Below are 22,461 nucleotides of genomic sequence, written 5' to 3' on the forward strand. Positions count from 1 at the left end.
TTTTAAAAAACATTTAAAGTGGGGGAAAATGATAATTATTTTGCTGGTTTTACCACCCACAGATAAACGGAGTAAGAACATGTAACCTAAGAAATATTTTCTTTATAAAGTATATTTTATAGCTTCCCAACATACCCAGCCCCAGATTTAATTATTTTAGAGGTTGTCAGTGTTTTTTTGTTGGGAAAGAAAGAAAATAAAGGTCTCGTGTTTTATATCACTCTTCTAGAAAGACTTGTTAAGCCATTTGAGCCTCCAAGTTGATCTCCAAAAGGCAAGAGCAAAATGTCTTTAAGGGTAAACTTTTTATAGTAAGTGTTCATTGCAGTTACTCAGCAGATGTTTGCCGTGTGCAGGGCTGCCTCCCATCTCCCTACCTGGGCTTGGAGAGTCTCCCAGGCCCTCGAGCTAGCTCTGGAGAGGGTGGGAAGGCAAGGAGGTCGTTGGTAACACAGGACGGAGTTAAACCAAAGTGGCATGCAAATGGATTTTCTGAGAATTTATTCAGAATTATATCTAGTGTTCTGGGATATTTTACTATTGTCTATATCATCCAAACATGGAGCGATAATACAAATTCAATGACTGATATTGGCAGACAACAAATATATACATGCTTATTGAAAAATGTTTAAAATATGACTCTTGGTCAGGAGTCACTTGGCAGTCTGTTTTGGCACAGCTCTCCTGTTTTGAAGAGAAAGGACATAAAGGCCAGAGATGGGGTGTCTGCCTCTGCTCATATACCTTCTTCTCACGTCCACCTCCTAGCCCCACCCTGGTGGCACCCCACATCCAGAGCACTCTCCCTTCTGGAGCCAGCTCCTGGTAGAGGGTGGGGCCAACTAAGTGTGGTGGTGGGTTGATTGGCCAGGGGTAGGATCGCCAGGCCCATCCTCTGATTGGTCAGGGGTGAGGCCATGAGGCTGTGATTGTACTGGCCAAGATCAGGGCACACAACAGTGGTCTGATTGGCCAGGGGCAGGCCCATGAGGCTGTGGCCGATTGGCCAAGGTCAAGGTTCATGAGCAGTAGTCTGGTTTTCCAGGAATGGGGTCCAGTGCCTGTGGTCTGATTGGCTGGGGCGGGGTCATTCCCACACAAGCATTACCAGGTAGTTTCAAACAACAGAGACTTATGTGTTAAGTGTTTGGGCAGTCGTAAAGTAATTGTATTCTTTTTTCGCAGTTTTTTACCATTCTCATTCTAACCCTCTTCCTACCCATTATCTAGAATTTGTGATTTTGTGGCCAAACAGGAGTGAGGAAGGTAGATTTCATGGTTCCTTGGGCGCATTTTGTTTGGATGGCACTTAGTCAAATTCAGGAGAGGGAGTGGTGACATGAGTTACACTGACAAGTGGCGGAAGAGGGTCCGCTGACCTCGGTCTGCTGATTCCGCCCCTACCAACTGGCCTATGAACTTGGCAGGTGGGCTTCCTCTTCTCTTACCAATAAGAGATTGTACTGTGTGGTTTTTCAGGGCGTTATGGTTCTGGGAATCTATCAAAAATGTCTTCGCACACTCCGATGGGGGTTACAGAGCTTTCTAGCCAGATGTACTAGCCTTCTGCTCACAGAGTGCCCTATTTGTATCTTCTTAAGGGATTTAGAATGTTCTAGCTGATGACGCATCCCCTGCTACCAACACACATGCTCTATACTTCTCAGCCTGCTTACTTGTTCTCCATAGCCGTTCAGAGTATCTGTTTATCTGAGAGGCGGTGAGTGTAGAGGTCTAGCATCTTATCTGAGCTGGGCTTCCAGGGGGTTGAATTCTGGAGTGGCTACTTCCTGCCTGTGTGACCGTGGGCACGTGCTTCATTGCTGTGGGCTTTAGTTTCTTCATGTATAAAATGGGGATAGTAATAGTACCCACTCATAAGACTGTCGTGAAGACGAAATGAATGTATTTTCTCTCTTCTCCACTGGGCTGTGAACTCCATAGGGCAAGGACTTGTTGAATGAATGAATGAATGAATGAATGAATGAATAAGTGGATAAATGAATGCCTGGTGTTTCTTTGGTACTTTATCTCAAGGAGTTTATCTTCATAATATTCCTGCGAAGAAGCTTTAACCTGTACTCTGAGTACCCTGCTTTACAGCTGAGCCACAAATTCTGTATTTGTGAACTTGTGAACTCACACCATTCCTTTACACACGGTCTGGGCTGGCTCCTGGACACCCTCCTTTCCCTGCCCGACTTACACCCAACTCTAGTGTGGGCTCCACCCAGGTCCAATAACTACATTTTAAGGAAAGACTGTCAAATTGTGAAGAAATTTGGGGACACCTGGGGAAATCTGAATATAGTCTAGAGATTAGAGAATATTAAGACATGACTAAAATTTTGTCAGATGTGTTGACGGTATTGTGACTCTGCAGAAGATCTCCTATATTTTTAAAGAGGCACACCGGGCGTTCAGGGATGAAATGTCATGATGTCTATGACGCAAAATACTTCAGCGACAAATCAATCAATCAAACAAGTATGGCAAAGTGTTAACAATGTCTACCTCCAGGTGTTGGGTACAGCTAGGCTGATCCTTTACTTTTCTGTGTATGGGAAACTTCGCATCATAAAAAGTCAAGTGGATGAAGGGGTGACTGAACGAGTAGACCCGATTGCCCTGTGTGGCCATGTTTGTGGGCATCACCAAGGAGCCCGGAGCCTCTCCGTGAAGGCGGAGAAGTGACCGGCTCTCTGTCCTTCCGCCACGCAGGATCTCCCTGGAAGATCTGAGCCCAAGCGTGGTGCTGCACATGACCGAGAAGCTGGGCTACAAGAACAGCGACGTGATCAACACTGTGCTCTCCAATCGCGCCTGCCACATCCTCGCCATCTACTTCCTCTTAAACAAGAAACTCGAGCGCTATTTGTCAGGGGTAAGTGGGGCCCTAATGGCGGTTTCTGTCTGTGGAAAAAGGAGCTCTTACACTCAAGCGTTTCCTAGGTGCTGACACTTGATCTAAGCTGTTCATTTAAACTGATGTGACGATGAGTTTCCTGAATGTGGGATAAAATAGCAAAACCTGCTTCTCAGGTAGCTGGTGCTTTTTATCGGACGTGTTTTTCCAATATTCTCCCACAGAGTTCAGCTCTGGGCAGACTTGTGAAAGGCTCAGGCCTCTTTTCCCTTAAGCTTCTCTTCTGCCCTTTTTGTTCTGCTGCCTTGTAGCTCCTTGGGATCCCCACATTAGAGGCATTGGGGACTTGTGTGGTTATGAAAATCGCCTCTAAAATATGGTATTGGAGAAAGCCTCTGTTTACATGTACTTGTCCAGAAAATAAGAATGAAATTGAGCTTCCCTAGCTTGACCCTGGCTTCTTCTCAGCTGTACCTCACGTAACCCAGGTCACCTGGAGTCTCTGGGTGTCAGAGACTCCAGGTGACCTGGGTTACGTGAGGTACAGCTGAGAGTCCTATATCCTGGGGTGAACGGTGGTACCCTCACGCTTTGGTCACCTTCATCCTTCTGCCACAGTTCATGTGTGCCTGGGTAAGGGAATTTACATGCTTTGGCATCCAGGATTTAGTTTTGATTAAATCATCTCCTCCACGTGGACAATGGCTTAAAAATAATTCCGCAGATAATATTGCATCCGAGGCAGTATAGATTCTGCATATCACTCTTCCGGCTTCTTCTACTTGGAATGGCAGGGGCTGATGGGAATTCCAACTCAGAAATTCAACATTGTCAGGAAACTCGAAATTTGATTTCGTGCTCACTGTCGTGAAGAATGACCTTCGCCCTGTGCGTACGGCACCTTGAGATCTGATCTCATCACTGTTAGGGAGACATTTAGAATCCAGAACATGAAGATGAACTTCTAGAATTTGTTCAGTGCTATTTAAAGTCATGTGATAGCCTGCTTACCATTTCACCAAATCTCACTAAACAACAGGCTCAGAAACCTTTTGTGAGGTTTCTGTGTTAGAGGTAAAGATGAAAATCCACCCACAGTTGGGGAAATGATATTCTCCCTGCCATGGCGGAAGTGACCAAAATAATGCTCAGAAGACGAGATGGTCTGAGTCTGTCTCTTCAGTGAATAGATTTGGGAGATGTCTAGAAAACATCGCTAAATAGATGAAGAAGCGCGACAGGAGGTTTGTGAAACAGCTGGATGACAAAATACAGATGTTTCTAAGCTGATTCAGCTTTGGGTGTTTGCTAGATTTTGCGTCAACAGGAAATTTTCCTCAATTACTTTTTTTGGTGAACCACCAAAGGAAAGATGTACATGAGAAGAAACACTCTCAACAGTAATAGGCTTTTAAACATAAGAGCAATGTTTTATGGAGGAAAAAAAATGTGCCCCGTGTAAGCAGAGATGGGACAACAATTCTGATGGACAAAAATACGCAGCTTTGAGGCTAGATTTTAGAGATAGTGCCACGGTCCCAGGAAAGCTACTGCAGGAGAGAAACTGAGGCCAGAGAGATAGGACCTTTGACACATAGCATATTATATATATCATTTATTATGGATAAGGAGTGATTATGAAAATTTCTTGTGCCATGCAGAGGTTCTCTGTTCTTAAAAGACAGTTTATGACCATAAACTTAAAAGACAGTTGGACTTGAAGCTGTTTTTTAATTTCTCTTTTATAAGAAGACCCAATGTCCCTCATTTCTTTCTTATTTTTAATTTTTATTTTATTACATATTTTATAATATACATATTAGTACAGCGTTACAGGATTATAATTTGTAAATAAATGTGAATAGATCGTATGTGCCTGCTTACAATTTTTTCGCTCGTATGGGCTCAAGTCACACCCTTTGGGATCATCATAGCAGAGGGCAATGGTTAAGAATTTAAATTATTGAGTAAAAGGAAGAGAAGATCAACACATTGAAAGTGTTTTCTATGAAACTGACTGTAAAGTTCATGATTTCACATTTTTAAGATGACATTGCTACTTTCCTGAGTAAGCTTGCAGATTCAAACCTTCTCCTTTGGGTAGAACTAGTTTTTGGGGGGATGCCGATCAATAAGATGGAGGGGCTTTAGTTTGTTAAATACTTTTTTCCCTGTGTCTACCTCCACATCTGTGAATACAAACTCGGCTACTCACATGCTTCCTAAATATTCATGCGGCTCATCCCAAGCAAGAGAGATATTTGTCCATGGCTCTGAGGCCCCGTCTTGATTTGTCTGGATGTCTTGCCATCTGCTGTATTTCTGCTCCTCCACTCTGCCCAGCATCAGGGTTGCAGGGCTGCGGTGGGAGCATGACTTTGTCTACTGAGAAGGTTTCTTGGAAACTCAGCTAATGGAGTTCTAACTGGAAAATGTTCTTATTTTATTGTGTCTGTTTTTGCACTTAACCTTTAAATCATAGGACATACCTGGTCTGACAACCAATGTCTAGGAAAGTGGATGCTTTTTTTTTTTTTAATTATTATAAGAGTTTATTTGAGCCAAACTGATGATATGTCAGAAAGCAAGATCTCAAATTCTCCTGGCGAGTGGCTGCTTTTAACTGGAGTGAATTAATCCCCACAGACAACTACAGCTGGGCCTCTCAGTAATTTCTACATATGGCTAATTTAATTGCACTGTAGGCACTGTCCCAGTTATTAATCTCATCAACCAATTACTAACAACTCATGTATAATTTTGAAAACAAAGCTACTTTCCTTTTTCTAAAGCCAAGAAGCACGGATTTTAATTTGGAGATAATGTAAGGACATTCTGTGAATATTTGTTGGTTGATAAATTAATTCATCATTCATTTAATTTTCCCCTGTCTCCAGATGGAGTCACACCTAACTCATGCCCCCAGATCACTCTGGGTGCTGTTGTCCACCTTCTTCTTTTAGCTACGTCGTGAATTGCTGTGATTTTTATTGGGCTGGGGCAGGGGGCAGACAGGGACTAGGGCTGTTTCTAAATAAGCAAATGAGCGATCTGTATCCTATTTAGCAGTTTAGTAAAATAAATTATTCTTCCCAGCTCACATGTTTGGTTTCTGCTTTCAGATCTTAGATAGTCTTCGCTGCACAGGCGAAAGAACCGAGGCCAGCAAGGAGCACTGACCTGCCCAGGGCCACCTGGGCCCTTTGCTGGCAGAGCCAGTAACATAAGTAGGTCTCCTGACTCTGGGCTGGGGCTCTCTCTCCATGCTTCGTGCTGCCTTGGATGAGGCTTTCCATTGCAATTAACTGGTTTGCCACCCGGTTTCTCTGTCAGCCAAACACCGATTTAAAAATTAATGACTGTTTAACGGACATTTCTATTTCTTGCGAGTGAAGCCATCCGTGCTTTTTTCTCTTCTCCTCTGGCAGAAACCTGACATCCAAGACAGTGTCTGCTGCAAGACCCAGCTCTACCAGATAGAAAAGTGCAGGCCCACCAAAGAGCCCTGTGAGGTGAGTGACCCCGGAGCCGAGTCCAGGACCTCTGAGGAGGTTTGGATTTTCATTTTGGGGGGACAGTGGAAAGGAAACCAATTCTTGTGGGACACAGAAGTAGAGAAAGGCAAATGGTTTACAGTGGGGCCACCATCATTCAGCCTCCAAACTGTGGTTCTCAACCTGTGGCCGCACGTTAGAATCACTTGGGGCGTTTAAACACCCGGATGCCTGGGCCTACCTCCCAGCAACTCCATCGAATCTCAGGGTGAGATTGGGGGCGGCGGCGGGGGCGGGGGGGAGGTGTCAGTGTTATTTGGAAGATGCCTGGCTGATTCCACGGGGCAGCCGAAGCTGGAAGCCACTGTCAGATCTCCAAAAGGTAAAAATGAGATGCTCAGAAATTAAAGGGAACGTAACACTTGGCATTGGGAGAAGAAAGTAAGGTAAAGAACGGAAAAAAGTTTTAGACGAAAGCTTGGTTTTCTAGTCTGCTGTCCCTGGTGAATTGATGCTACCTGGCACACACCTGAGAGGAAACACCGAGGTTCTTTGATTTCAGAGTAAACACGAGTATCATATGGCAAATTATCCGAAATTTGGACCCCACATACATGCTTGTAAAGAGATCGTGCCTGGGAACTTAAGGTCCTGGGCCAGGAGCAGAGTGACATCCCCATCCCCCGCCCCCTACACTGGGACTCCTCACACGCCGTTTTGTCAAGTGGGGCTCCTCTGCCTTCCCAGTCCCCCTCCGGAGCCTCTGCCACGTGCCCTGCATGAAGCCGGTGGGCCTGTCCGCTTCCGCTTCCCTCTTCCGTTTTCCGGCTCAGAGTTTTCATCTTGATTCCACAAGCCTCGCGTGTCACCAGGGAGGGAAGGGCTTCTGAGTTTTTCTTGAGCACAAGGCTGCAGGGAGGTGGAAACTGAGTGCTCCACGGCAGCAAGAGACAGCAAGAGGGACACGGCCTGGACAATCCAGTAATGTCCGAGTCCTAAGCTGTCGGGTGGTACATGTAAATGTGGCAGGACCACAGGGAAGGGGCCACCTTGAACGTCCAGGCCAGGAGAGGAGGGCGCAGCTGTCCGATCCGGACAGCCTAGGGCATGCCGTGAGTTTAGGGGGCAGAGGAGACATGGATGACAGAGACGGGGGCACCCTGGGAGGGGGACCCGGGAGGGAACCATGTCAGGAAGGCCACGGGAAAGGTCAAGTATAAAACAATGGGGCAGCTGAGCAGCTGGTCATCCCGGAGACCTCAGAGGAGACAGCTTGGTGGAGGTGGCAGAGGCAGAAGGGAGATTTCCCGGATTTAGGGGGAGTGGCGAGAGGGGAGGTGAAGACAGCGAGCATGGACGTCTGTCGATGGCCCTGGCCGTGAAGAGGAGAGGACCTGGCCTCTGGGGCCGGGGAGGAGTGAAGGTGGGGGAAAGAGGGGAGGGTGTGGATTCAGAGCAGCCAGGGTGGGGCTTAGCCTTGACCCCAGACTTCAGGCCTCCATCCCGGAGATGGGCGAGATGGGCGAGGCCCCAGTGTGATGAGGACAGGGGATGAAGTTTCAGAGGGTGGCTGTGTGGGCGGGGCTGAGCTGCAAGCCCACCCATGGCTTTTGGCCAGAGCAGGTGGGGAGCAGAGGTGGTGGAGGGGGCAGACTCCCCTGAGCCCCAAGCCCCTCTGGCCAATTGCTTACCAAACCTCCTTTGCGTGAATGAAAGTGTCTCAAATGTGGCGTGCCTGAAACCAGCCTCCGCCCTCACCCCCAGTCTCTGTCTCTACATGGCAGCCCCACCCTCGGTACAGGACGGAAACCCAGGCGTCCATGTCATTCCTTCCTCTCACCCCCAGAGCCAGTTTGTCACCAAGTTCTGCTAATTTGACTCCTAAAGCTCTCAAACCCCTCTCCTTTCCCCATCCTCCGGCCCTGGGCGCAGCCACCATCACCTCTCCCCGGAACCTCCTTCTCAGCCTCCTAACTGGTCTCCGCTTCCCCATGCCTGCCTGCCACTCTCTTCACATGCTAGCCAGAGTGAGCTATTGGATCATGTCCCTTCCCTGCTCAAAATCTTTGAAGACTTCCTTGACATGGAAGGCAAACTCTGTGACGTGGCCACCATGTCACCAATTGGACTGGCTTCTTGCTTTGTGCTCAGTCCCTCGGGCCTTCAGATTTCTGTGCTCTCTGAGCTGCAAGGGCTGTGCACATCCTGTTCCCCGTTTTAGGATGTTCCCCTCACCCCTTTTTTGCCAGGGTAATGTCTGTATCTTCAGATCCTCAGGCCGGGTCACTTCCTGATGGACCTCTGCCATCAGGTCACGTCTGTTCAGTACAGGCTGTCATACCGCATGCTGCATCCTGGGGCTTGACCCATTTGCAGAGTTTCTTTAATTGGGTTATTTGATGACTGTCTCTCCCCTACCGTGGACTATGAGTTCTGTAAGAGCAGGGACTGTGTCCCATTTGCCCCTCACAGTGTTCCTGGAGCCCGCGCAATGCCAGGCACACAGTAGGTGCTCAATAAATATTTGCTATATAAACAAATGAAAGAATCAAGTGGACCTTGACCCGAACCTCAGAAAACAGAATTGGAACAGCACCTGGAGCAGGTGGAACATTCCAGGTGAGACGCCTGGCTTGGTTAAAGCAGAGGGGACACCTGCAACACAGTGCGCATGTCGCATTATCATCACCAAATGACCATGCCCGAAGGCGGGAGGGACCTCTTACGGGTGCTCGCTCTGAGGGTGGTCACCTCGGCTGGCGTCCAGAGGAGGCAGAAGTCACTGGTAGGACCTCCTGCCTCTTGCATTTGGCTCTTTAGGGCCTCAAGTAACAATGCAAACTGTGATGCACCAACCAAGTGCCCCTATGCGTGTGCCCTAAGTGTCCTCTAAGCCACTTTGCCGATACCCGTGTCTTTAACTGCCCTCGTTCCCAACCCCCTACAGTTGTGTGCTTGAAAATGTCAGAAGTGTGATGGAAAAGGGGCCTCTTTTTTCATCCAGATGGTTTTTCTCGGATGATTATTTTGTTTGGCCCCCAAATTCGTAGGGTTTGAAACGTTTGTTGAAATATTTAACGGTTAGAGCTTAAATAGGGTCACCGGTGGGAAAAGAGCGTTTCAGTTCTCTGTGACCCATTTGTTTTCTCCGAAGTGCAGCGATGCTCCTGCTAATTAAATTCCAGGCTGTTGCTAGTCCCCTTTGGCACCTGGAAAGTGGAATGGGGCCAGTTAGGAAAAGCGTGACGAAAGTCCGAAGAGCCCAGATTTTCCAGGCGACGCCCACTCAGCCTCCGTGGGTCCTTTTCCCATCACCATCAGCTGGTCCAGGAGGAGAAGCCGCCAGGCGGCAGGGAAGGGGGTAGATGGGGAGACGGGGTGGTGGCTAGAACTTTCAGGTTGTGCCGAAGCTGGTGCAGGGCCGTGTCCCCACACCGAGTGCAGGCAGCCCTCTTCATTCTTTCCAATTCCCCTTCCTCTTCTCCTAGGAGACAGAGGAGCTGAATTAAGTTGACAAACCTTCCCTCTTGGGATTTCACTGCTGCACTGTTACGACCTGGCCACTTTCTCCACCTCTTCTTCCTGTCAAAGGCAGAGAATATGTCTGTAAAAGTAGGACACATGTCTCGTCAAAGAACACCTCAGCCAGGTGCCCCAGGGACTCCCCTTCCTAAAAATGGGGACCCTTGAGGACCATGGGGGTTGAGGCCGGGCAGCTATCACTTTTAAATTGGTTTATTAAAGCCACGTGGAGCCAGGAGCCATTTTTGTTAAAGTCCTTAAAAATCGTGTTAATTTGTAGAAGAATGTAAAATAGAACCAGGAGGGCTTCTCTGTAGTGTCAGAGTAATATAGTGCAGATTTGGAAGAAAAGCTGCGTGGAGGGTGGCAGAGGGACTGTGTGAGTTTGCGAGGGCTGCCGTGACAAAGTACCGCAGACTGGCAGCTTAAACAATAGACATGTATTTTCTCATGGTTCCGGAGGCCAGAAGTCTGAGGTCAAGGTGTCAGCAGGTCCGAGTTCCCCTGAGGTTGTATGGGAGACTCTCTTTTATGCCTCTCGCCTAGCTTCTGGTGGTTGCTGGCAATCTTTGGTTCCTTGGCTTATAGAAGCATCACCCCAGTCTCTGCATCCATCGTTACAAGGCATCCTCCATGTGTGTGTCTGTGTCCAATTTCCCTCTATTTGTAAGAATACCAGCGACATTGCATTAGGGCTCACCCTAATGACCTCATTTTAACTTGATCACCTCTGTCAAGGTCACACCCACAGGTCCCCTTCTAAAGGGCAAAGGAGAGTGAGCTTTCACACGCCCCGCTCTTCCCAAACTTTGAAGGGAACATGGCGGGCTTGTCCTGACCCTGTCTTCAAATCAGATCACATTCTGAGGTCGTGGGAGTTAGGACACCAACATATAAATTTGGGGGGAATACAATCCAACTCGTAATGAAGACTGTAAGTTTAAAGGTAAAATATTAAAATGTTCACTTTGTGTCTTATTTCCAAATCTATACGACTTTTAAAAATTAAGTGTGGAATCAGGTCAAACAGTCCATGTTGTTAGAAATCAGAATGGCAGTTACCTTGGGGACTGGAAGGGGACATGGCTGGGGGAAGGAAGGTACTGGTGGGTTCTGGGTTTTGATCTGGGTGCCATTTCTAGGCGTGTTTTTGCTGTTTGAGAAAACTCACTGAACCGCTCACTCATCACTAGAGCACACCTTGCTCTAGGTGTCTTGGACTTTAATAAACTTATCTAGAAAATCTGTTCATGCATGAATTAGGACATCTGCTGCCTGCTTCCACAATGATTTAGGAGTTTGGCTTCTTGACTGTAAACATTAAAATGAATAATTCTCAGTCAGAGGTGCAAGTGATAGAATTTAGGGCATAAACAGCAGGTGCAGCTTCTTGAATTGCTGAAAAATGCTGTTTTTTCACAGACCTCCCTGGACACCTGGACAAGAGACCTTGAATTCCATGCTGTGCAGGTAAGAATCTGGGGAGTTATGATGGATTAGTCAGAGTTCTCCAGACAAACAGAAACAATATTGTCGAGTGTGTGTGTGTGTGTGTGTCTGTCTGTGTCTGTGTCTGTGTCTGTGTCTGTGTGTCTGTCTGATGCTTGGTCATCCAGGGAAGAATTGATGTCTCCGCTTGAGTACCACAGCCTTTTAAGGTAGAATTTCTTCTTTCTCAGGGCACTTCAGTCTTTTTCTCTTAGGGCCCTCAACTGATTGCACAAGGCCCACCCACAGATGATCTGCTTTACTCCAAGTGTACTGATTTAAATCTCATCAAAAAATACCTTCACAGCAACATTAGACTAATATTTGACCAAACACTGGGTGCCGTGGCCTACCCAAGTTGACACATGAAATTAACCATCACATATGCCCCTGAAGACTGGTGGACCTCTGCCCAGGGCTCTGGGCTCTGCACACCCCGACCTTGTCCTGAATTAAAATGTACAGAATCCTGTTTTGATTTGGTTTATCAGAATCCTCTCAGATCAGATAGGTGCTCTTTATGTTCGGTTGACTCTTTAATATTGCCTTGTTCTAACTACACGCTTGGCTGTGCATCCATGTTTACCTGTATGAAAAACGGGATTTGCAATAGTCCAGGGCTTTCTGGCCTAGTGGCTTGATTTATGAACCAAGCCCTCTTTTCTACAACTTCTTCAATGTTTTTCCTACAGTAAAATCAGGGCTTTGCAGCTTTCCCTTATGTGATTGATGGGCAGCAAAAATCCAAAATCAACCAGCACACGACACCGGGGCCCAATGACCATCCAGGTACTCACAATCCACACCTAGTTCTGATGTCCCAAACAGCCAGGTGAGGTTAGCTCATCATCAAGGGGACCCCAGGCTCCAGAAAAGCCATGCTGAACTGGACTTGATAGTTACTCAAAACAGCTTCGGCTCCTCTCAAGCCCCTAGGGCCCCTCTGCCACTGGCATCACTTCCTGTGGTCATATGTCACTGCTTGAGGAGCAGAGCGAATGTCCTGGGCAATAGTTCTTCCCATGCCCTGGGGTGATGAGAAAGTGTGGCCACATCTGTCCTTGTTAAACTGATGACGCAGGTGAGATGTGAGGTTTGTTTTTATCCTCGAAGAGCCAGAAGGACCCACCTTTTTGGTTCCAGCTGGGGAGACACTTCTCTTAAAGGGAAGTGACTGGCCGAAGGATACCTTGCTGCACCCACAGGAGGAAAACCGGAAGGAAGGGGGAGGGGTGCAGCTCTTTGGATGCGGGGGGCTGGAGTCACAGGGGACTTGTGTCCCCAAGCTCAGAGCTCAGGACGCAGGGGCCAGGGACCTGCTTCCTCCTCCCACTTGGTCATGTCCCACTGCTGTGGGGCATGATGTCTGCTGTGCAGACATCTCCCTCCGGAAGCCCAGTGGCTCATCACTCCCTGGTTCTTCCCCTCCATCCAACAATCCACAACATTAAAAGAGTCTTGGTGGATCATCCGTTACGGAGCCACATCTTCAAAGTGTCCAGTTTTGTAAATGTTCGTGCGCATATATAGTGGGTGGTTTGAAGAAAACAAGACGCTCTTTTGTGTGGGGCTGGCATCTGGGTGCTCCTGTGGTCTCCTCTCTGATCTGCCTTGAGGGGTTCGGGACTGTGTGTGGGGGTCCGAGGTGGACCTTTTGAACCAAAGGCTTCAGATCCATCGCCTGCCCTCGGGCCCGCGGGTGTGGGGAGCACTCCCAGCGAGCATCAGAAGGAAGTTGGAGAGGCCCGCGGGCGGCAGCTGCCCTGCTGGGAGGGGAGCTGGCCGTGGGCGTGGGCATGTCCGAGGGGGGAGCGTAATTAGTCTCTCTGAAGATCTGCGTCTGTGACGTAAGGCAGTTTGGCATCCTGCTCCCTAGGAAATCTCTTTTGTGGAGAAAATAGGCCATGCGAATGAGGAGTTGTAACTAGGTGATGCGTTGCCTTTGGTAACCTGTGCTTGGAGGTCACTGAGATTGGCTGTCTGTAAACAAACACCTATCCCGTGGCCCGTGGACCCTTCCACATGGACTGACCCAGCAGTTTGTCCCGAGCAGGGAGGGGTCAAAGCGAGCGTGTGAGGTTGGGGGCGGGATGAATTCTTAGCATCCCCTGAGAAACAGATCACTGTGAAATCACCCATTATTTTAGGCTAGAGGAGGAGGTTCAGGGTGCTTTTGGAGGAAACGCCCAGGCACACGATCCTGGGCTTTAGGTCGACAGGGCGGTTGGAGCAGGAGCTCCCAGAATTTTCAGTCCTCGGGCCATTTGCCTTTCTTCAGCCTCCACGGCAGGCTGTCCGCTCATTGCCAAATATCCCTTTGTTGGTTTTAGGACAGAATTCTAGAGCCACCCTTGGTCTCTTTCTACAGAAAACTCATGCCTCATACACCTCTCGGTGCTGGGTGGCAATACTGGCCCCCAGAAATTCTGCATCTTGATCTTTTAGCTTTTGAGAACCCAAGGAGGTTTGGAAAGGAGCTGAGATGCACCCGCGAAGGCACCAGCAAGGCAGCCCAAAGGAAGGAGTGCCCGCTGTCCTAAGACACAGTCCCCAAAAGGGGGGAACTGCAATTTCATCTTTTCTTCTAAATGCACTTTTGGAGCATATCACAAAAATACGTTTGGTTTTTTTTTTTTTTTTCCTGTTTAAGGTGTTAACATGACTCAGGGGATTTTTTTTTTTTTTTTCTCATAAGAAGAGATCGAAAGCACAGAGCGAAAGGAGGAAATTCTGTCAGACTTCTCCGGATGGGCCTGTCATGTCCCCTTCGAAAGTGTGAAAGTTCGTTTTCTTTTGCCTTTGACAAGAGGGCCTATGGGTATTTTGCAGAAATAGGGAGAGAGGAAGGTGGTGAATTATGACTGGCCTTGGCCAAGGCGACCTGGAGCTTCGGGCCCCTTCTCGCTCTGTAGCGTCCTGTGTGATAACCTGGGACACGCGGCTTCATTCGTAGCATCCTGGATACCCACCTGCAGCCCCAGGACTAGCGTGGTCTCCGCCTCTGGCCAGTGCTGTGTCTGGCCTTCCTGTCCACCCCTGGAATCACCCGGCCTTGCCCCGGGCTCTCAGAGGGTACTGTGGAGTCGAGGGTTAAGCGCTCTGAATTTCAGGGCTGCGAAAATCTGAGTTTTCCTCTTGCTCCTGGGTGGATTATTTAACCCCTCCAGCTGTTCCCTTGACTGTAAGAGCGGGTAACAGAGCTGGCCTCTTCGTGGGACAGGCTTTCGTGCAGCATCTGACACTCCGAGTGTCCTTAGTAAAGGCTGATAGCGGCTGCTCAGATGCCTCCCCTGGGGACAGGCCACCTCAGCCATGGCTTAGACCCCTCGCGGTGACACTCAGGCTCAGCTCGGCATCCCCACTTCCATGGCTTCCTTGCCACTCTTTCCCATTCGAACACTAGAATAATGAACCCCAGTCCACGAAGGCTTTGAAAGTCCTCATTGGAAAAGGCTGTCCCAGTGCAAGGAGATGTTTCCTTGAGAAGCTTTGCAACAACGTCAATGAAAAATAGATGAGCGCTCTCGAATTGCAGATGCTCTTAAAGTGTAAGGCAAAAATGTGAAAATCTGCCTTTTTTCCCCTCACTCGGGGTGAGGTCAGGGATTCAGCTGCCTCTGTTTGATAGTAAAGATCAAACACAGTCTTTAGGGCCAGAAAAAGAACAACTTCTTAGCGGCATCGCCCTTCCCAGAAGCGTGAACTCAGTTCATTTTAATTCCTTTCAGCTTCCACTGGCTTTCTTTTCTTTTTTCTTTTTTTAAATACTCAATAACTATTTATTAAATCTTCTCCATGTGCCTGGCTTTATGCTCAAGGCTGTGGGTTTGAAGATACAATAGTCAAATTCACTTCCATCAGAGGGATTATAATCGAATTCAATAAAGGCAAGATTACTGCAAAAATGGCTAAGTGGTGCCAGTTTTAGGTACACAAGTTAAGTGCTCACATGACCAGGGGGCGGGAAGGCGTCAGAAACTCACCCAGGGAGGCTCTGGGTCCGGAGGGTTTCTTGTCCACATCTCAGCTTAATCGAACACACAGGAACAGATGTCAAGATGAAGTGGCTGCATGTTCTTTGCAAAGTTGCTTTTGCAAAACCACTGCAGTGGGCAGAATCTCAGGGCCCTACTTTAAATAAGACGGCGGATTTCCAGAAGTCCTCATCTGCTTTGCCTTAGCTTGTTACACTCGTTCTAGAATACTTGACCTCCTAGGGATGACCTTACCCTTGCTGGAACACCTTGAAGCAGCTCAGTGCAGGGAGCTGGCAACGACCAAAGCCTGCTTGTGGCCCAGGGGGAGGGAGCTGGAGCATCTGCGGGGCCTCGGCTCTGGCCTCGTTCAACATGCATTTGGGAGCATAGAGTCTTGAAAAGCTGGAGCTCTTCATCTACTTGGATAACTCTTCAAACAGGGATCACGTCGTATATTCTCGTGTGGATCTGAGTACATACATGTGTTTGCTTCCGATTTGAAGGATAAAAAGCCCAAAGAACAAGAAAAAAGAGGGGATTTTCTTCATCGGCCGTTTTCCAAGAAGTTGGACAAGAACCAGCCCTCGCACAAACAACCCTCAGCCTCGCTCATCACGCAGATTCAGAACACCAAGGCCCTGCTGAGGGACCGGAAGGCCCCCAAGTCCGGCTTCCCTGACAAAGGTGAGTCAGCTCGGGGTGCTCTCTAGGCCGCTCGTGTTGAGTGGTGTGGCTGCTGTGTAGGCCCTTGGGACAGACATGATTCCTGTGCTTGTGGGAAAGCCGAGTTAATGCACCTCAATTAACCCGGAAACAATGAACGTCATCTCTGCGTGGTATTGGCCACCTGTGTGGAAAGGATTTGAGAAAGCAGAGGTGGGGTGCGTGGGATCGTGGGTGCAGTGATGGAGTGCACAGGATCATGGGAGCAGAAATCAGGGCGTAAGGTATTGCAAGAGTAGAAGTTGGGGTGCAGGAACAGAATTTGGGAGGAATGGTATTGCAGAAGCAGATATAGAGGTGTGTTGTACTGTGGGGCAGAGATTGGGGTACATGGTATTGTGGGAACAGAGATCAGGGAGTAAGGTATGGCAGGAATGGAGATCGGGGTACAGGAGTAGAGATCGGGGTAAACGGTATTATGCAACTAGGGACAGGTTTCAGTCTGCAGGGGCAGAGACCGGGGTGTGGGAACCTTCACCGGGGAAGTGGACCCTGACAGGCACTGAGGTGGGATCGACAGAGTCTGGGCTCTGGGTGGAAGGTGCTCAGGCCCCAGCTCCATGACTCCTGTGGCCCGAGGTCCTTACTCTCCGAGGGTTTCAGTTGGTTCGTTTGCTTGTGAAAGGAAACCTACCTGTCAGAGCCATCGGGCGGATTTAGGGAGACATACGTGGGCTTCTCTGCCACGATCAGAGGCCAGCACGTCAGGTAACTGGTAAACACGAGTCTCCCCGCTCTGGGATGAGCACTGAAAGGCACAGGGAGCTGGTTTGTGTCCTGAAGCAAGCCAGGGGGCGGAGGAGAGGTTCTTATTACCGCAAGGGGATGGGAGAGATTGCCAAGTCCGATCCTCAGTCCCTTTGTTTTGAATATGAAGAGACCGAGGGTCCAAGAGAGCCTCAGCTGTCTGAGATCAATTGGTGGTTACCTGGGGCAGCAGGGAAGCATGAGGAGATTCGTACCTGGTTCTTACCCAGAGAAGAACAATTCCATTTGGTTCAGTTTCTTCCTCTAGGCCTCAGAAAGGCAGGGTCTCGCCAGAGGGGCTCTGCTGGTCCCTCCTTCATGGACTCTTTTCTGGTTTTGTGACCAGCCGCAAGTTTGGGCCCTTGACTGCGCCATCCTATGGGTCTCCCCGAGGAAGTCCGGGTCAGCCCTGCATATTTTGGGGTAACTTTTATACCACAGAGCTGGAGTCTGTTCCTCGCTACTTTCCTGGGCCGAGTGTCATTGTTTCTTTGCATTTTTCTTTCATCCTGGGACGTGAGCGTGTATTCACTTAGAGGTGCTCTGGAGCCCAGATAATCGCTGGCACCGAGCATTCGCCGTGTGGCGGGCACTGTTTCAAGCTCTTCTCCCAGTGAGATTATTCTCATCCTTGTTTCTAGAGCCGAGGATGTGGGCACAGAGACTCGTCCAAAGTCAGGGAGCTGGTAAATGGCAGAGTCCAGCCTTCCAGCCATGCACCCTGGCTCTAGAGCGTTCTCTCCTGAACGCTGTAGCCTCCTGCTTCCTGGAAGGGATTACAGGAAGAGGAGCACGTGTGGTCACAGGGTCCTTCTGGTGACCGTGTTTTTTTTTTTTGCTGGGGTTGTGCGGTGTCCGGGTCAGTGCCCTGGGGGCTGGCTCTGAGGTGGACATCAGTAGGGTGCCATGGGAGGCACCCTCTCGAGATCTGGGGAGTGAAGGAAGCAGGACTGGACCGAGGGGGGAGTCGGGCTGAGAGCCGGGAGCACGGAGCCATCTCACAGAGGGGAGGAGATGCTCACGTGCCAACTGGAGCACCGGGGACACTAGCCCTTCATGAAATTTTACTTCTTTCCTCTGGTGAGCTTCAGGCACCTGCGCCAGCCTGAGGAGGCGGTTTACTTTGGCATCTGTGTGTTTGTTTATGGAACGTGAGGATTCCCAGTGCCCTCGGATGTGCCCCAAATCGCTCCCCCCGAGCAGCAGCTTGTTCCTGCTGCTGGGCCCTGACGGGGTTCTGTAAAATGTGACGGCAGAAAAAGGAGCTTGTTCCATGGGAACTTGGCTTGATTTCCCTCGGCTCCACATTGGTGGGGGTTTTCCCTTGCTTTGCTGGCACAGTCTGCAAACCTGGATTCCAGTCCGTGCCAACTTGAGCTGGAAACCGTGGGGATTGGCTCGTTGCCTGAAATATATAGATGAAGAGTGTGTCACCCCCGTTCAGAATTGGATGAGGCTCCAGGGAGGTCAGAAGTCATGAGGGAACCTTAAAAAGGAAGGAAATTCTGGCACATACTACAACTCGGATGAACCCTGAGGACATTATGCTCAGTGAAACAAGCCAGTCGCAAAAGGACAAATGCTGTAGATTCCACTTACACGAGATGCCTAGTGTAGTCCAATTCAGAGACAGAAAATCGGATGGTGGTTGCCAGGGGCTCGGGGAGGGAGGTGGGGAGTTATTGTTCGGTGGGTACCGAGTTTCAGATTTACAGGAAGAGCTGTTTCACAATGATGTGAATGTATCTGACGTTTCTGAGCTGTACACTTGAAAACGGCTAGAATGATAAATTTGTGCTAATGTATTTTTTTACCACAGTTTTTAAAGAGTCACGAGGGGAAATCTTCCAGGGCTCGCAGGCCCTCCACACGTCAGGCCCCATGTGCCGCCGTCAGTTCGGTCCCAGCTCCTTCGAGCTGGAAGCCTTTTTCATTCAGAGGCTCTTTGGCAGGGTCCAGGATTTTAAAAGGAGAGCAGGTGTTAAGCCGGTGCCACGAGGCAAATCGGAGCCCAGGAGGCCTCCTGTCACCAGCCTCCTGTCCCCGCCATTCTAGCAGGACCTTCTGGTCCCTGCGGGGAGAGCCGGGTGCCGAGGCCATTTGCTTCTTGGTTCCTTGTGCCCTCCCGGGCAGCGGGGAGAAGGGCCGCGCCCCCGGCCGGCGTGGCTGCGCTCATGATTTCCTTTGCTTTCTCGGTGCAGATTCCTTCGGCTGCCGCAATCTTTTCCGCAAAACCTCAGACTCCAATTGTGTGGCTTCGTCTTCCATGGAGTTCATCGCCGTCCCACCGCCCAGGACCCCCAGGATTGTCAAGAAACCGGAGCCCCCTCAGCAGGGGCCCGGGAGCAGCAGCATCCCCACCAAGGAAGACCCCCTGGTGCTGGATATGGTCCGTTCCTTCGAGTCTGTCGATCACGAGGACCACACGGAACTGCTCTCCCCATCCGATCACTATAGGATCCTGAACTCCCCTGGAGGCTTGGCTCGTGGAAACCCCAGTGAGCGGACGCTGTCTCCGGCTCTGCTGCCCGGAAGCCCGTCACCTCTCCAAACTCCTTTGCATCCCACTCTGGTCTCCTTTGCTCACGAAGATAAGAACTGTCCCCCCAAAGAGGAGGGTGTGTACTCCCCACCTCCGGTTTGCAGTAACGGCACCACACAGCCCCTGGGGAGCCCGAATTGTGTGAAAAGTCGAGGCAGGTTCCCCATGATGGGCATCGGACAGATGCTGAGGAAGCGGCATCAGAGCCTGCAGCCCTCTGCAGACAGGGCCTTGGAGGCCAGCATGCCCCCGCTGCAGCCCATGGCCCCCGTGAGCCTTGCCTTCGACCTGGCCGATGGCGTGAAAGGCCAGTGTTAACCTGGGCCCGCGGCGGGACTCTGGGTATTTCTAAGGACGGTAATGGAGCAGAGCTCCACACACGCGGCAGGATGTGAAGATTCAAAGGGAGGCCTGTCTCGCAGCATCCTTCATGCCTCATGTCCTCCTGCGAGGCAGTGTCCCACCTGTGGAACAGCTGAAGTCCATAGGCTGAAAGCCTGCAGCACCCAGTCTTGCCTAGGGACCCCGGAGATGCTGGCGTTTACTGGGAGGGTTGGCTGTGACTGCAGCCAGTGATGGTTCACACCCTCTTCCTCACCGGCCCTCCGCCCACCTCCCTCGGCTGGGCTCCATGGTGAGCACCAGGCATCCGCCTCTGGGCTGCTCAGATCACAGACTGTTACCAGATCTTTCTTCACTGTGTGCTCTGCGTGTGCCTCTCAGTGGATCATTCTCTTTTCAGCAATCGGCCACCGTCGTGTGGGAACTGATGGCCCCGTCACAGAGCGCTTTATCCAGACCACGGTTTTCCTTCCTTTTGTAGAGGTGAATACCTGGAACAGCGGGCCCCAGGAGCCTCAGAGGAAGATGGGTGGGAGTCTCGGCCACCAGCACCACCCCTCAGAGCGGAGAGGGGCAGCTGGGCAAAGACCGATCCAAACAGTGAGGACTCCAGGGAAAGGAAAGACCAAAGAGAGGCACGCGTTTCCGAAACAAGATTTTGACAGTTTTGTGGTTTTTTTTTGGTTGAAACTTACTAATTGTTAACTTATCTTCTCCAAAGATGACTTTTCTTTATGTGATGTCATTAAGTCACAGTAGCATAATTTTTAAAAACCTGATGGAGAGATGAGAAGCGATCCCACTAAACTCCTGTTTTAACGAGAGGATAAGCACGCAGGGCCTAAAAGCCCACCCAGGTGGTGTTTTCCGGTGGCTGGAAGCCTACGGTGACCTGCAGGAGAGGGGCATGATCGCAGCCAGCTATCAACACAACCCTGATCCTTCTGGAAGGCGTAGGACATAATTTCAGTATGTTACTTAGGAGGAGAGAAAACGGTTAAGGTTGAATTTGGAGGCATCTGGAAGGCACGTTACTCTGTGCAATGCAGTTTTCAAGCTGCCAGGAAAACAAGTGTAATTGGGAGCTCGGCTAGTTTGCCCGCCAGGGATCGTGTTCAGAATGGAGTACCGTGTCTTCTTTGAGGAAAGCAGGGCTCCCCAAACAGGCTTTGAGTTCATGTTCCGTTTTCACACCTTTTTTTCAAGGATCGAACCAAAGACGCATCTCCGGTTCTGTGTCCGTGCCATCCCCGTGTGCGTGTTCTGTGGACCCCGTGTTGTCTGAGCGTGTCAAGCTGGAGCCTGCCAGGGGGCTGCCTTCACGTGGGGCCTGGGCCCTGGCACTTAGTAGGGACCCCTTGGTCATGAGCAGAATTGGAAAAAGAAGAATGATTGGCATAGGTTGGAGAGCGGTTAATCCAGGAGACAGATTACACAACGGCGTGGAGTCCTCGACTGTTGGTTAGTGCAGGTGTGACAGAAATCACCGCCGTGGCCAGCCCAGGATTTGTCCTCTCAGCTCGCCGAAACAGGCCACTCCTTAAGAACTACGAAGCCCACCTTCGTTTTTCCTAGCAGCCAGCCCATGGCAGAGAGTGGTGGACTGGTTTTCACCTTCGGTCATTTACCAATGGTGACTTCGCTCTGCCCCACAGGTCTCTGAGCAAGGAGCGAGCGGGTATTGGCTGGCCCCTGAAGCCATGGCGATGCCCATTGTGGGCGGAACTTGATGAGACCTGGAGCTGCTGCTTCCGGCTCGGTGGGGTCAGCCCGGCTCGAAGGCTTGTTAGGAGGGAGTCAGGCTCCTGGCTGTTGGTGTGATTTCTTTGTATCTTCCAGACTGGGTTCTGGAACTCTCCATTGAAAACAGAGCTTTTTAAGCAGAACAAAGAGCCCCTCTCCATCTGACACGAAAACATTTGGATGTGGATCAGTGAAGGAACCTTTTTTGAAGATGGTTTCCGGCTGCAAGTGGCCCGCTGTGCAGGTTCGCAGGCTGCGTATCTGTGCCTTGTGAACTTCTAGCCCTCGATGTCTCTCTCCTGTATTTTACTTTCCTTGAGAACGTGAGCATTTCTGCGTCATTGTTAGCTCATTGGGACATGTTTCCCATTCCTCGCTTGCTTCAAGAACAGCTGTAGCCTGTCATCCAACTAACTGACCATGTCACCATTGGTAACTTGAACTGTGAACTCAGGTTTATTCCAAACCCAGTGAGAGATGAGAGGGAGTGAGGAAGGGGTAAACTGTATTTTTTGTGTGTGAGCACCCGACAAATCTATGAATTCGAATGAAAGAAGAAATGTTAAATTCTTTATTATTTTATTATATTTATATGGAAAACTTGACTATCCTTTTGGTAAGTTCAAAGTGTGTTGTCTCTTTGACCCATGACTGTCCATCATTAGTCTGTGCCTGTGACCTCAGTCGGCCTGTAGTTACTGATGGAAATGACTGAACTGTGATTGTGTGAAGTCCAGGAGGAAATGTCAACTTTAATTGTATAATTTGGTCATAAGTAAGAACTGTATTTATGTCACCATTATTAAATGTACGTACTTTTATAATGACTGTGAAATACACTTTTCCCTCACTATGACGGCTTCATTTATTTGCTAATAAATCTTAAAACACTGAGGACGTTGCAAATAGTTGTATTGTCTTCTACATAAAGTTGGTGGCCCAGCAAATGACAAGATACAAGTAGGAATCAAATTGTGGGGCGTTTGAAGACTTTTTCTGCTTCAGTATCCTTGC

General features: G+C 49.6%; 1 protein-coding gene across 2 annotated transcripts in view; it reads left to right on the forward strand.

Annotated features, from left to right (window-relative positions):
- HUNK (hormonally up-regulated Neu-associated kinase) overlaps window positions 1–20,798 on the forward strand; it is a 98,385-nt gene extending 77,587 nt beyond the window's left edge. For both annotated transcript variants that reach the window (XM_039857321.1, XM_039857322.1), the window contains exons 7-11: window positions 2,725–2,887; window positions 6,298–6,381; window positions 11,308–11,355; window positions 15,854–16,034; window positions 19,022–20,798. In XM_039857321.1, the coding sequence (XP_039713255.1) occupies window positions 2,725–2,887; window positions 6,298–6,381; window positions 11,308–11,355; window positions 15,854–16,034; window positions 19,022–19,680 (1,135 nt within the window). In that variant the 3' untranslated portion in view covers window positions 19,681–20,798. The remainder of the gene's footprint in view (window positions 1–2,724; window positions 2,888–6,297; window positions 6,382–11,307; window positions 11,356–15,853; window positions 16,035–19,021) is intronic.
- Window positions 20,799–22,461: the final 1,663 nt, after the last annotated feature.

This window comes from Pteropus medius, unplaced genomic scaffold (genome assembly GCF_902729225.1).
Source record: "Pteropus medius unplaced genomic scaffold, Ma_sr-lr_union100, whole genome shotgun sequence".
Taxonomy (NCBI): Eukaryota; Metazoa; Chordata; class Mammalia; order Chiroptera; family Pteropodidae; genus Pteropus; species Pteropus medius.